The sequence below is a fragment of the Amphimedon queenslandica genome, unplaced genomic scaffold (assembly GCF_000090795.2).
Source record: "Amphimedon queenslandica unplaced genomic scaffold, v1.1 AMPQUscaffold_13420, whole genome shotgun sequence".
NCBI lineage: Eukaryota > Metazoa > Porifera > Demospongiae > Haplosclerida > Niphatidae > Amphimedon > Amphimedon queenslandica.
In genome coordinates, this window is record NW_003546344.1 from 180,850 (window position 1) to 196,028 (window position 15,179).

The window sequence follows — 15,179 nt, forward strand, 5'->3', positions numbered from 1 at the left end:
ATTCAGTTTTGCCTCATTCTAAGTTTTGTTTTTGCTTTCTCTATTTGCTTCTTTATTTCATTTGCTCTTAGTTCCAATTGTCTGTTTCTTTGTCTTCCCTCGTGGACTTGGTGTCTCACTCTTACTAGACGAGCCTGTCGCCTCTTGTGCAATACCTCAAGTTCATTCACCAGCTTATTATTGTTTTCTGTCAGACCTTGGATCTATTGATATGAAGCATCAACAATGTGATACAATTCTGAGTCTTAAATTATGCTAATTTCCAAAAACATAACATACCTCGTTTCTCATTGTTTGAATGCATTTCTCTGTTTGCTTCTTTTGGTCAACTTTTTCGGTTATTTTATGATTGATTTCATTTAATCTCTGGTCTACACAATCAATTTCATTAGCTATCAGCTTGGAATCGCCAACTAAAAATTTAGAGAAACATATAACCATAATAACAAAGCATTGCTTTTTAAAGTCTCTAATCCTCATACACTTGTCCTTTGCTTCTTCCCAGGTAGTTCTTGCTTCCATTAGTTCTTGTGTCACTGCCAGTTTATTCACAAACTCAAGTACTTTCCTTTTGTGTGCTCTCATTCTCTCAGAATAGAACAATCTCTGCTTTGTCTGAGATTCATTATACTAGTCATAAAAACAACAATAAACAATGGCATATAACAACAACAACAACAAATTATCATCTACATTAAGTTTTCTATATGTATATGCATGTACCTGTTTTTTCTGTTTTATTTCCAGTTGCATTGACTGTATTCTTGTGATGTTAGTTTCTATCGCTTTCTCACACTTGTAAGCTTCTCTTGTGGAGTCTGATATTTGCTCATCCATTACACAGAGGCTCTTGTTGACCCTGCACAACTCATGCTGCAAATCAGATTGTAAATTTATCTCTAATACCACAAAGATTAATAAAATAATAATAAATGTTGTGTGCTCTTATCTTATAGACAGACTACCTTTCTCTATGTCTTCCTAAAGGAGAAAATCAAAAAAGTTAATTAATTCTGTCTGTCTTTAAAAAGCCACCTTTAACTTTTTGAGGAGTGCCTCCTTCTCCTCAATCTCTAGCTTCGTGTCTGGAGGTTCAAGTAATGTCAAACCATCTCTCATCTCCTTAGGAGATCCAATCACTTTCAAATCACTCATGCTTTTCTATAGAGCAGGTAGCAATAGGAAATAATTATAGGAAATTAGGAATCTAATCAATCTATTAATCTAAAATAGCAGCAGCAGCTGCAGCACAATTGCTATGGCAGTTGCTAAATGGGCGTTGCCAAGTTATAATGGTTATTAATAGACCATGGCCAGACAAGATTTCTTGCTTCGCCCCAATTATAACAATTATTTTAAAGAAAGAATTGTCTTCAAATAAAATTACAATGCATATGCATGTCAACATCTTTTTTTTATACTTGGATAATAAACGTTAGACAAGTTCATTAACTGCAAGAGAGAAAGAAAGAGATCAATATATGTATAATTGTAATAAAAATTCTCTCAACTTACTATTCATGGGCATCTCATCAATCTGTGTGGAGTAGTACTGCTCAATGTCCCTCAGTATGCGGATGTCATCATTCTTTGCAAAGTTAATGGCAACACCTTTCCTGCCATATCTACCAGAACGACCAATCCTGCCAAGAAAATGGAAGAAATATTATCAAAATGTGCTATAATTTCGCTTTTAATTGTGCATACAAATTTTAGCATTTTGGACTTGGCAATTTTAACATTTTTCTTTTATGAATTAATCCATGCATTAATTGGGGCGAGCCTGAGCGAGCCCCACATAAACGAGACAAGTATGTTTGTCTGTTTGTACGTCACCCCTATTTATGTGTAATACGGTAGATGCTATGCATTAACAATGCAATATACAATGTAAATTCAGTTTTCAATATTTCATTAAAAGTGGGAGTGGCACAATAAAATAAAATGGCGACCAACACACGGAAAGAAGTCATAAGTTTTCTAGCAGCAAAATAAGACAGAAATTCTGTTCAAAGGCTTCTCCAACAGCTATATCAGGTTATAGATGCAATAAAGTAACTATGAAACTTGTTTTTGTTGACATTATTAACTGACTGGACTTACTGTACTACTGTCCAGATGCAAAAATGGATATTAAAAGAAAGCAGATATGCCATCTTGTTAAAAAATTCATGTGAATGACTCTGATTAAGTGAATGTCAGTCACAGCCTGAACTAACTTGGACTACATTGCTACAGTTGCCTATCTAACCATATCATTTGTGCAGTGACTGCTTCTACAGTAGCTATCTTTAATTGCAAAACTTCATGCATTGATTACAAAGGTAGATGAAGAGCTACACTACACTCCAAGTTCTGAGCTGCTTAAGTTCAATCAATTCATGCATGAGACTGAGTATTGTTAGTCTGTTAAAATTTATTGCATGTACATTGCTTGCTTAGGCTCGCCCCTTTAATGTTTTACATTCATCTAGTTTAATTAAAAATTACAAATTTTTTCTTAAAGTCAATTTAAATTTACATTTAAAAATTAGAGCACAAAATTAAAAGTGGACTTTGGTTAAAGGACTAACCTGTGGATGTAGAGCTCACGGCTGTTAGGAAGATCATAATTAATGACAAGAGAGACCTGCTGAACATCAAGACCTCTTGCCCACACGTCTGTGGTTATTAAAACTCGACTGTGTGGGTGTGGTAAGTTATTAAAAGAAGCAGGGAAGAACTTACCTGTCTCCGGCTCTGAACTCTTTCATTATAGTTTCTCGTTCCTTCTGTGGCATGTCACCGTGCATTGATGAAACGGTGAAGTTAGCTTCTCTCATCTTCTCAGTTAACCACTCAACCTGTAAATGTAAATGTAAAGGGCTGGTATTTATTGCAACCAGAACTGCTATTTATAAGTTGTGTAGCAAATTCAAGTTGATTCCATAAGATTTTGAATTTTTGAAGTTGCTCGAAATGCCATGTAACATGCATAGTATTGCTTGTTAGTCAAGAATGCTGCTTTGCTCACTTAGCATGCTTTGTGGGAAACATTGATCACCATTAAACTTTACAAATTATTATAATTTATTCATTGTAAATCTTTATAATTTCTGTACATAATGTGTGATGGTAAGTCTTGAATTTTGATGCACATTAGTCCATTCATTTATGTAATATAGTAGGGCGCCTTTTTTTGAGGGCTGTAAATTTTATGAATTTGCCTTAAAATCTATTTTGCAGATTTAATTTTCACAAATTTATGCCGACTACCATCTTGTACAGTAATAATTTGATTTTTGCAAAATTAATCCTCGCAAATTGCAAAATCCACAAAATTTACAGCCCTCAAAAAGGCCCCTACGGTACTTCTGTTCACAAAGCAATGCGCCATATTGTGACTGAGCTTAAAGACCCTCAGACTATTGTCATTCTTACCTTTCTCTTTGTGTTGCAAAAGATGACGGCTTGAGTGATGGTGAGTGTGTCATAAAGGTCACAGAGGGTGTCAAACTTCCAGTCTTCCTTCTCAACAGCAACAAAGAACTGCTTTATGCCTTCTAGAGTCAACTCATCACTAAATTGTAATTAAACAAAATAATAATAATAATAATAATAATAATAATTTTAAAATAGGGTCCATTGTTGAAGTATCTGATCAAAGTTGTTTTTTAAAAGTTGCTCCAAAATCTGGTTTTAAAGTCCCTGTACTACATGTATAATAGTGCAGGGTCTTTGGCCAAATTTCATCAAAAATGACTGGGAGGGAATTCTTCATTTTTATAATTTTTTCTGATACATATACATGTTCTTATGTTGTGTGTCAAGTTTCAGCTGATTCCGATCATAATTGGATTTTTTTTAAGAATTTTTAAAGTTGCTCCAAAATTGAGCGAAAGTCCCTGTACTATAGTACAGGGTTGTTGGCTAAATTTCGCCAAAAATGACAAGGAGTGAATTCTTTATTTTTAAAATCTTTTCTGATACATATACATGTTTTAATGTTATGTGTCAAGTTTGAGCTGATTCCGATCAAAATTAGATTTTTAAAGAATTTTTAAAGTTACTTCAAAATCAGACCAAAGTCCCTGTACTAGAAAATTTCGAGGGTATAAATTTTCGTGTTTTAGTGAAAAGCTCTTAATTCTTTAATTTCGAGGGAGTTAAATTTCGCGTTTTTGCATGTGCACTTGCATTAAGTCATTGATTTTCACATGCTGCGCATGCGCAGTGAGCATTTCCATGGTATTACTTTTCGTGGTTAAGAAGTTACCCACGAAATCCGCGAAATTAAATACCCCACGGAATTTTCTAGCCATATGGTAGTACAGGGTCATAAGCCAAATTTCGTGAAAAATGACCGGGAGGGAATTCTTCATTTTTATAATTTTTTCTGATACATATACATGTTCTTATGTTGTGTGCCAAGTTTCAGCTGATTCCGATCATAATTAGATTTTTTATAAATTTTTAAAGTTGCACCAAAATTGAGCGAAAGTCATTAGCCGAATTTCGTCAAAAATGACTCGGAGAAAATTCTTCATTTTTATAATTTTTTCTGATACATATACATGTTATTATGTTGTATATCAAGTTTGAGTGGACTGGATTCCAATTAAAATTAAATTTTTTATGAATTTTTCAAGTTGCTCTAAAATTGGGCTAAATTCCCTGTGCTATAGTACATGGTAAGTGATACAGGGTCTTTGGCCCATGCCTCAGGTACATGTATATACTCACCGTTTTACTAAGACTTGTATGGGATCGGTCATGAATTTCTGAGTCATTTGGAGTATTTCAACAGGAAGGGTAGCACTAGCAAGCACAACCTACAAACCATTACAATTACAGTTACAATTACATGTACATGTACATTTACAGCCCTCAAAAATTTTACGCTGTACTGTACATCCCATCCCTTACTTGGGTTGAAGGCGGAAGGTAGCGATATACATCATATATTTGCTCTTGAAAACCTGTTAAGAAGACAATTTTTAATATATATAATAAACAATTAAATCCTTGCCTTGGTTTAGCATTTCATCAGCTTCATCAAGAACCAACAACTTAATGGACTGTGTCCTGAGGTTTCTCCTCTTAATCATATCTATAGTATCAATATTACATGAGGAGCTTTAAGGTACATGTGTGCTTCATACCAAACACTCTTCCAGGGGTACCAGCAACAATGTGCTGTCCATAGTCAAGCTTCCTTATGTCCTCTCCAACATTAGTGCCTCCAATGCAAGCATGACACTGGACATTCATATAATCACCCAGGGCAAGTATAACCTGTAGAGAGAGAGGGAGAGGGAGAGAGAGAGGGAGAGAGGGAGAGGGAGAAGGAGAGAGAGAGGGAGAGAGGGGGAGGGGAGGGAGAGGGGAGGGAGAGGGGAAGGGAGAGAGAGAGACAGAGAGACGTAAAATATTTAATAAAAGCTATCACTTGTATAAACAGTACCTTTTGTATTTGAGTGGCCAGTTCTCTGGTTGGGCTCATAACAAGTGCTTGGGTTTCACGTAACTGGATATCAGTCTTTTGGAGTATGGCTATGGAGAATGTCGCTGTCTTGCCAGTACCAGACTGGGCCTGAGCTATGACGTCCCTTCCTCTAATGATGGGGACAATGGCTCTCTGCTGAATAGCTGAAGGCTTCTCAAACCCTACGGAAAAGGTTTGGGGGTTACCGCATTTATCATGACGTAACTTTTCAAATTTAATAATCTAATTATTGAATTCATACATTTACAAAAATTGAAACAGTAAATTTTAGATTTAAGAGGGCAGCTCAAGGATTTCATTGTACAATACACAAGGTTTCCACAATGATCTAACGCTAGCTAGTGCATGTATTATTATTATTGTGATAAAGAGTAATTTTCTTATAAGCTCCACCCCACCTACTCACCATAAGCGTATATTCCTCTCAGTAGATCTTCCCTGAGGTTCATTCCGTCAAAGGTGGCCACCACGTCCACTCCCTTGCTGGTTTCAAACACCATCGAAGCGTCTTCGTCTCCAAGAAGAGCTCTCCTCTGTGCCTTTGCCTTATCGACAGTAGCCATTTTCACACAGCACGAATTACACGATGAATGAAGTAAGAATACGGAGTTAAGTTCCGGAAACTTAGTAGTATACAAATCTAAGTGCGTGAACCGCGGTAAATTCAAAATATCTTTTAAAATAATTTCAATCCGTCTCTTCATTTTCAGGAGTTTTGTCCTTCTCAAGTAGAGGAGGAGGCAGTCTCTTGCTAACAGGATGTACAGCATCAATCCTCAACAACTGAGAGAGTGTGTGACATACACTAGACATGATATACTGACTATAATACATAGAGAAAAGAGAGAGAGTGTAGGAGAGAGAGAAAGAGAGTAAAAGGCCAGCTGAAAGTAAAGAGAATACTGTATAGCTAGAAAATTTGGAGTGCTAAAATTTGGCGAATTGACTCTAAAAGAGGTTTGGAGGTAGTCTCACCCCACCCCTTCGCTACCTGTGGGTAGCGAAGGGGCAGGGCGAGACTATAGTTTGGACGTTAAAATTTCAGCAAAATTTTAACTCTGTGTATACTTCTATGGTGCCTTATCAAATTGGAGACTAATAATTTGGCAAATGGGCCTCAATTCGTCAAACTTTTACTCCACCAAATTTTCTAGCTATGCGGTACATAACAAACACACACACACACTAGCAGCATCTTTTAACAGGAAAATGTGTGAGGTTTGTAAGTATAGGATTATTTTACTACAACATTATAATTGTGTACATAGAAACATAATCCACTGACATACATGTTATTATAAGACTCAATAACATCGTGAGTCTGATCTGGGAGAGTAACCAAACTACCTATGATGATAAAGACACACAGAGACAGTATGGTTGACACATGTGTACATATACATAAGACTCCACTCACACGCACACGCACACACACACACACATACCAGTAGCAGCATTGACTGTTAGCTGATCGGAACTGTCATATACAGACTGAGAGAGAGAGAGAGAAAATGGAACAATAAGAAAGGGAAAAATAAAAATATTAGTCCTTACCTGATAAAAAGTGGCTCTTTGGTGAGGTTTTACACTAACGAGAGATGAAACGACAGACAATAGACCCTACAAGAAGACACAGAGAAATAACTAAATATCGTTAAGGCCAATTTTAAATGTGTCAGCTAATTTAGCACTTTCGATGATGCTCCGTTTATTTTATTTCATCATTTTTAGTGATTTTTAGATACTGAATTATATGTCACTTAACTTAGCATCATAATAATCTCTTGGTAAATTTGCTAAAATTAGTACACATAATCGAAGCAGACTCATACAGCGATAGGTTATAGCCAGAAGTGCCTCTAACTGTATATTTAAACTCTAGTTTTTACTCATAGGCACTTCTGGTAATAAGACAGAGCAGTATTAAGAGTTGATCTTATCACTCACAGCTTCTAGTGATGAGAAACAGTTCCAGTCTGGAGACCCTCTATACAAAAAGACACAACAATACATCATTATACACAATCGATACAGACCCACTCTACATACTTTATCAACTTGTTTTCCTTATACGTTTTTAATATTCTAATTAAAGCAATTTCCCATGAACCGCCTCCGTAGACAAACTGTATCTCCTACGGGGGAAAAATGCAAAAAATTAACCAACTATTAATGGCTAGAATAATTGAATAATAATATTAACTAATTATTGGACCTCTTTGGCTACTATAATTAGATTAATTAAACTATTGAACTTTGGAAAATAGCCAAACAAATAATACATTAAATAAATATAGCAGTTGAGGACGACTGTCTGACTGACTAGAACTTAATGGATACTAAGAATAATCTCTCTCTCTCTCTCTCCCTCTCTCTTCCTCTCCCCCTGTTCCTCTCTCTCCCTCCCACCATCCCCTCTCTCTCCCTCCCTCCCTCCCCCTCTTTTCCTTCTCATAATAACAAGAAAAGGAGAGCAAGGAGAATTGAAAGAAAAGGAGAGCAAGGAGAGTTCAAATGAGAAAGAGAAGGAGGACAAACATGATACAAACATGTCATACACATCACCATCATCATGTCAGGAATGGATGCCAGTACCTTGTCACTGATGAGGGAGTTCCTTAAAGCCAAGAGACAGTTCCAAATGGCAAATTTGAATTGCCTTGCTAGTCCAATTGTGGGAGAGGAGAGGAAGAAACTCGTTACACTAAAATTAATGATTTATAGTGACGCAGAGGTTTGGAATGCAAAACATAAATATGATATAAATTATTAGGAAGGATGTTAAGAAGGACATTAAAATGGACAAAAATGAACACAAACTGAGTGTGAGAAGATATCATTACATCATAGCTATGCAACAAGGTTAGATCATTGTGTTGGAAGGTAAGATCAGAACACTATCAGAAACCAAAATATGCCTTTGTGTCTCTCTCTTTTTCTCCCTCTCTCCCTCTTTCTCTCTCAAAACCTTTGTATTTGCTCTTTACATGTCAACGAAATGTCAACAACAATAATTAATATATTCAACACTAACTCAACACGGCCTGTGACATATTCAAAAAACACTCACACACATAAACACACATACAATCAGACAGCATATACTCATGTCATGTTTTTGCTTATACAGTACAGTGTATGTCACAATTTAATTCAATTAAGCAATTATTGGGTCAGAAAACATACTACACCGGGTAAGAAATGTCTATGGTCATAAGAGACAGCCTGCCGACAAAAGGTTGCCACAGCAACAAAACCAATGTTGCCATCCGTGGCATTTAAGTTGAGTGAGACAGACTGTTTGGTAACGTATCAAATACAACTTCTGGAACCACAGTGTGTGAGTAAAAGGCAATTGCATGTATACACAGACACATTATAGAGTGTTTACAGTTATTATTAGGATAATAGCAATTATACAATCTAATAGTAAAATTGAGAGTGAGATGGTATGAGAGAAATTTGATTAGGAGAAGTGATTAAACAAATAATGGGCAGAGCTCTGTCTGTCTCTCTTCTCAGAGAATGAAGAGACTAAACTAACAGTAACTATGGGAGAATCATTCTCATCATACTTTTATTAGTAATGTGGTAGCGTTACTAAGTAGGATTCGCCCCAATTCAAAATGGCTGCCATGACTTTTGCAGCCTTTGCTATGCCAGGAAAATTATCAATGGAGTCTATGAGAATACAGGTAATTGTCAGTGTTTATACGTATACGCAAGTAAACTTGTTGAATTTTTCTTTTTAAGTCGTAATGTTTTATCTGCTCCATTGACTGCTCAATGTAAACAAAATGATAGTTAATTGACCGTAAGAATTGATTATGAGTATCAAATGCCTCCATGGCTCTAACTAAAAGACTTCTTGTCAGAATGAGCTCAAACTTTCTACATAGCATAAGGACATTAATAAGCATTAGAAAATATAATAAAAATTGGGGGGTGTTTTGAAATGTTTTCCGAGTCATTTTTTGAGAAAAGGCATAGGCTCTATAATACAGAGTATTTTTACAAAATGGCCTATTTCTTTAAATGGCCATAACGTGAAAATTTCCCGTCAAAATCAGCTCAAATTTTTTACATAGCATAAGGACATCAATATATATGTCTCAGAAAATGTAAAAAAATTGAGGGTGCTTTCTGAGTCATTTTTGACAAAAAAACCATGGGCTATAGTACAGGAGAAATATGCATGGACAATAAATCCTTTGTTATTCATAATAGACTAGAGTTCAGTTATTATAGTTATACAAGCCAAATCACCACACTGTCATAACAAATGGAGTGTCAATTAATGATATTAATAAGGACAATTAGAGGTCAAGACCTTTTACGAGGTTTCTCACAAAATATCTTATTATTTGGTGGGTAGGTCATGGAGACACAAATATTGGGTATGGCAGGCTAGGCAAACCCATCGACCACAGGAATAATAAAAAATAAACTTACCAGGAGGGAAAGGGAGAGGAGGGAGTCCCATTATCATTAATAATAATATAACTAAAAGGAATATAAAAAGTGTACACGTATGCATTTAAAGAAAGGGAGAGATTCCAAGAGAGAGGGTAGGGTATGTAGATCAAAGCAAGTTCATGAACTTTCAGTTATTGAGTATTAGAAGTTAACCCACTTGGTAGCATTGAACCTTTTCAGTTTGCAAGTGCCACTGATTATATTAGCATTGTCAATAAACAGCTGAGAAAGAGAGAAGGGAAATGAATAAATAAACACAAACAAGAGCCTATACATAATATGTACACATATAATGTATATTACATGTACATGTACATTCATATATACATGTACATAATTTACATTCATGTGTATATGTACATTTGTACATTCACATGTGGATAATGTACAATCATGTATTATAACACAGTGAAGACACATTAGTAATACTCAACTAATTCATCCAGTTCTGTTATAGGTATGACCCCAGTCACCTTCTCCATAGCTTTCAGTGTATCGTCTGAGACATTCTAATGGAATGAGACACACAGTCCATATATATACAATAATACAGACACCATTCATCACAATATAAATACATAGTAAACAAATTAAAGTATGTGAATAGTAGAGATTATGATAACAATGAGAGAGAGAGAGAGAGAGAGAGAGAGAGAGAGAGAGAGAGAGAGAGAGAGAGAGAAGGAGAGAGAGAGAGAGGGAGAGAGGAGGAATAAGGTTGGAATTACTACTAATATGCACAGCTGTTGCTCCAGGCGCTGAGAGAGTGTCCCCGTCAGTAGTAGTGGTATATTCCCACGTACTATCATGAGTCTAACACCAAAGCTGTAAACATGTTGTAACAAGACTGAAATATGATGAGACCAATAGTTGGAATAACGGCTGACATCTGATGGAGTGGAAACCCTAGAAATAGCATAAAAGAAAGACAAATAGAGAGAGAGAGAGGGAAAGCCTAGGCCGGGGAGGGAAAGAGAGAGGAATAAAGAGAGAAAGGGAAAGAGAGGGAGATGGTGGTATGGACTAACAGTAAGTTTGTGTCTGAGGCAGTGACTGGCTCAAATCCACATTTAACTATAATGGCTGACCTAATGAGAACAATATAAATCATCGTCCTATCATACGTTGCCATTATATGCTCACACAATATCAGTAGAAGAAGGTATTGACCCTATTATGTTGTCTCCATTAAAAATGAACCTATACATTGAGGATAATAGGGCATATAGTTAATACACAGCTCATACCCTGAAATGGCGTGAGATTGATCTAAAGGACCACCTGCTTCTAACATAACTAAAGACTCGAAACAATCAATTGTATTATTTAGTAACTAAAAAAGAGAGATAACCATTAGGTACACATTGTTCTATCTTTCTTTGTTCCTTCTTTGATCTTCTCTCTCTCTCCCTCACTCACCTCCTTACAGTGATATTTGGTTTCTCTCCAAGTCCTTCGATCAGCAATTCCCTCAGTTTGTTTCTAACATGACACTGATGATGAGGAATTAAACCTGAGAGAGAGAGAGGGAGGAGAGAGAGAGAGAGAGAGAGAGAGAGAGAGAGAGAGAGAGAAGTAGGAGGGTATGAATATTGGTTAGGGGGGGTAAGAGGTCGGGAGTATCAGTCATCATCCCTCCTGGTAGAAGTACATGTACACACACATACGAATCCCTTTTGTTTCGTTAGTCTATCAAATCAAACAGGTTGTTCCCGTTGTGTCTTACATGTGTCCAGAAGGTGTCGAGCATACTTGGCCTCTTGAGGAGCACCACATGCCCAGCCACCAGAGGGAGTAGTGCCACCACGCTACGGGAACACAAATACAATGTACAATAATACATGTACATGTAAACTCATACATATACATATACATGTACATATACATGTACATATACATGCATATACATGTCCCTTGTTATTTGTGTACATAGCATAATGGGCTGGTATGCTGTGGTATTATCATTATAATTATAATTTGGCCAGAGACACAATGGCACAAATTGCTCACCAAAGACAGTAGCTGTGGCAACAAATCCTTATTAAGGAGTCGCCCGAGATATCCAAAACCACGAGAATCTAAATAAACTGGGTTAGTGGTGGTCACGGGTACAGAATAATAAAAATATGAATAATGTGTTGACATAATTGTATGTGTCAGAGACATCCATCTGACTCCAGTAATTACATGATGTACGTCATCAGTCCCGGGGTAGGAGGTTCACCTCAAGACTAGCTGTGGCCTAGTTATAACGTGCATGACTTACATTGCAGTAATTCTGCGGTTGGACAATGTTTATGGAGCTGTGATGTTATATTGGTAATGAGTGGGAGGGGGGAAAGGAATGAAGAGAAGGTGAGAGAGAGAGGGAGGGAAAGAGAGAGAGAGAGGGAGGGAAAGAGAGAGAGAGAGGGAGGGAGAGAGAGAGAGAGAGAGAGAGAGAGAGAGAGAGAGAGAGAGAGAGAGAGAGAGAGAGAGAGAGTGAGAGTGAGAGAGAGAGAGAGAGAGAGAGAGAGTGAGTGAGAGAATGAGAGAGAGAGAGAGAGGGAGGGAGAGAGAGAGAGAGGGAGGGAGAAAGAGAGAGGGGGAGGGAGAGAGAGAGAGAGGGAGGAGAGGAGAGTAAGTGACTGATCATGGTTGTATGTGACTATTAGATGTTTCACACTGATAATTCTAAGATATCAAACCACATTTTCAAATTAAAGCACATACTTGAAGGAGAGCAGCTGCAATTATCATAACAAAACGCTTAGCCCCATCACCTGTGAGGGATAGATAAAGGAGTCAAAAAACCTGCCAGAAAAACAGGTTTTGTGTAGAGAGAACATGCATCAACGAACCGGTCACACTGTGAAGGGACCTAGCAGCGTCAAATAGAATGCAAAACATCTTAAGAAAAATAATACATAATTAGCATTATTATAAGAATTAGGCTCACTGGATGCTTGGAAGGGAATAACTGAAGTAGCTTTATGCCATAGTTAGTGGTATGAATATGACCATCAGCACTGTACATTACATCAAGGCCTAACACACGTTTTTAATTATTTTAATCACTTTTATTCATTTATTATGTTACTATTACATCTACTAACCATTTGGGCCTATAACAGATCCCAGGAGGACTCCCAGTCTCTCCAGGTCAGACGCGAAGGCTGGAAATGTCATTAAAATATTAATTCACTGAGGTCCCGCCATCTTGGAGCTTTAATAATCAATTTTGCTGCAATTAGAAGGAGCCCCACCCTCCTCTGCTGCACAGCTGCAGTTATAATTGAATATTAGTATGTACACACCACTATAGACTTTAATGCGCCTCGTGTGTACCTACATATAGACAAGAAGACCTTATAAAACTCACCAGAGTGAGTGAACCCTAGCTCAGTTTCAACAGACATCTGTTCTCTCCAGCTCACTCTGCCCTTCACTTCAAGTTGTTACTATGTTAGCAATGCAACAGCGCAATTCTTCCTACTCTCTTACACGCCAGCAGCAGCCACAGCAACAACAAGAGCCATCTAGCTTCTCCCCAGACCCAAAGTCCAGCCCGCCACTAGCTGCCATTGCATCAGGCCCGAGCTATCCTAGCTATTATCCTGGGGACTACTACAGTAGTAGCACCTCATCACTCTCTCTCCCAAATCCCACCTCATGCAGCTCAGCAAGTTCTCATTATCACAATAGCTATGGCTACACTCCAGGATCAGGCTCTTACTACTCCCCCACTGCTCTCACACCTTACCAGCACCAGCTCCAAAGACTCTCTGCAGCATCTTTCCCAACGGCATCTTTCCCAGCAGTTGGAGGAGGAGGAAGCTCATTCAGTCGCTACCCCTCATCATCGTCTAGCTCAAATTACCCTCTCAGCACTGATGGACTCTCGTACGGAGTTGAATCCCCAACAGTAAGTTCCTCTTCTTTAAAATGCACTGCAGCCGATATTACTTTTTATTATAAAAATATTTATATTATTATTATTTTTTAGGAGTCTCCAAACTCTCCAATCCCTTGCAGCCCCCAGCAGTCTCCTTCCCCTGCCTCTTATTCTCCTCCTCCTCCTCTCGGCTCGGGAGAGGGTCAGACGGCCACATCTCTATATGAGGCCACTGCCTCTACTCCCTCTCCAGTCTACTACCGCTCCACCTCCTCCTACTCTTCGTACTATTCCTCGATTCCAATGACATCGTGTTCATCGTCTTCAGTTGAGTCCCAGAGCAACAATTACAATTACTCCTCTCTCATCAGCACTGGGGACGGTTCCTCCTCCTCCTCCTCCTCCTCTTGCTATGCCTCTAATGCCGTAGCTCCAGGGGCTTCAGCTACGATGCCTTTCAGTTACACGGCTTGCAATTATCCCGCAAATACAACCACTGGGTATTTCGCTTCACCTTACCCTCTTACAACCAGCGACTATTCAGCTTATCCACAATCTACTGCCTTTGGGCTTGGGAACACATCCTCCCTCACTCTCTGGAAGTAAGCTTGATAATTAATTTTCTCCTACATGCACGCTAGGAATTATGAATTTTATTTTCAATATTAAATTTACTGATTATTCCTTCTCTTTCAGTTATCCATCATTTCAAGTCAATCCAGTGTCGAAAGTATCTTATGATTCCCCACGTTACAAGCTGACGCCAGAGCGAGCCATACCTCTTATCAAATGGTTTGAAGAGCACAAGGACCATCCTTATCCATCAAGACATGAGAAGATGCTCCTTTGTCAATCAACTCAACTCACCTTTACCCAGGTACTTAAAGTTGAAATACACAAACTTATAATGCACTATACCAACTTTAGTATTAATGTCACATTCTGCATAAATTGAGCCTTTTCACTTTCATGAACACCTTTTAAAAATGAAGTAATCACAACCCTTTCTCTCTCTTTCCCTCAACAGGTCTCCACATGGTTTGCAAATGCAAGGAGGAGGATGAAAAAAGCTGCTCAAGACGACGAAGACATTGATGAAGAGGATGGAACTGATGATCAAATGGCGCCAGTGGAAGTACTGAAATCAGACTGACCTAGTGCAAGTAGCTACTGATGGAGCTATAGACTATTTATTGTGTGTGCATGTGTGACAGTAAAAGCATCTCCACATTATTGATTCCAAGAAGAGACTAATAACACAAACTTCACAGACACAAATTCTTTTTCTGTATTGCTTTTGTGTAGACAATTAAATTATTTTTTTTAGATTTTTGTGAATATTTT

At 37.7% G+C, this 15,179-nt stretch overlaps 4 protein-coding genes across 4 annotated transcripts; 1 reads left to right on the plus strand and 3 right to left on the minus strand.

Moving 5' to 3' along the window:
- Positions 1–2: 2 nt before the first annotated feature.
- LOC109581764 (chromosome partition protein Smc-like) lies at positions 3–1,195 on the minus strand. The gene is made up of 6 exons (XM_019996163.1): positions 1,036–1,195; positions 966–981; positions 724–899; positions 483–630; positions 280–413; positions 3–203 (listed from the first exon to the last, which is right to left on the minus strand). The coding sequence occupies exons 1-6, from the start codon at positions 1,153–1,155 to the stop codon at positions 3–5; spliced, it is 795 nt and encodes a 264-aa protein (XP_019851722.1). The 5' UTR covers positions 1,156–1,195.
- Positions 1,196–1,415: 220 nt separating this feature from the next.
- LOC100631908 (eukaryotic initiation factor 4A-III) lies at positions 1,416–6,092 on the minus strand. Its single transcript, XM_003386425.3, has 11 exons — positions 5,892–6,092; positions 5,444–5,646; positions 5,142–5,274; positions 5,009–5,089; positions 4,906–4,958; positions 4,723–4,811; positions 3,421–3,559; positions 2,728–2,843; positions 2,574–2,681; positions 1,516–1,643; positions 1,416–1,452 (listed from the first exon to the last, which is right to left on the minus strand). The coding sequence occupies exons 1-11, from the start codon at positions 6,046–6,048 to the stop codon at positions 1,436–1,438; spliced, it is 1,224 nt and encodes a 407-aa protein (XP_003386473.1). The 5' UTR covers positions 6,049–6,092; the 3' UTR covers positions 1,416–1,435.
- A 34-nt stretch (positions 6,093–6,126) lies between these two features.
- Positions 6,127–13,171, minus strand: LOC109581786 (uncharacterized). The gene is made up of 22 exons (XM_019996196.1): positions 13,057–13,171; positions 12,900–12,988; positions 12,802–12,850; positions 12,674–12,723; positions 12,228–12,264; positions 11,972–12,039; positions 11,688–11,769; positions 11,389–11,474; positions 11,209–11,294; positions 11,105–11,161; positions 10,990–11,049; positions 10,690–10,867; positions 10,396–10,470; positions 10,119–10,183; positions 9,938–9,988; positions 8,081–8,189; positions 7,535–7,620; positions 7,433–7,472; positions 7,040–7,105; positions 6,931–6,976; positions 6,775–6,832; positions 6,127–6,308 (listed from the first exon to the last, which is right to left on the minus strand). The coding sequence occupies exons 1-22, from the start codon at positions 13,127–13,129 to the stop codon at positions 6,173–6,175; spliced, it is 1,647 nt and encodes a 548-aa protein (XP_019851755.1). The 5' UTR covers positions 13,130–13,171; the 3' UTR covers positions 6,127–6,172.
- A 187-nt stretch (positions 13,172–13,358) lies between these two features.
- On the plus strand, positions 13,359–15,160 carry LOC105312674 (flocculation protein FLO11-like). The gene is made up of 4 exons (XM_011405512.2): positions 13,359–13,865; positions 13,947–14,437; positions 14,532–14,712; positions 14,863–15,160. Exons 1-4 carry the CDS (start codon positions 13,404–13,406, stop codon positions 14,986–14,988), a joined length of 1,260 nt encoding a protein of 419 aa, XP_011403814.2. The 5' UTR covers positions 13,359–13,403; the 3' UTR covers positions 14,989–15,160.
- The last annotated feature ends 19 nt before the right edge of the window (positions 15,161–15,179 follow it).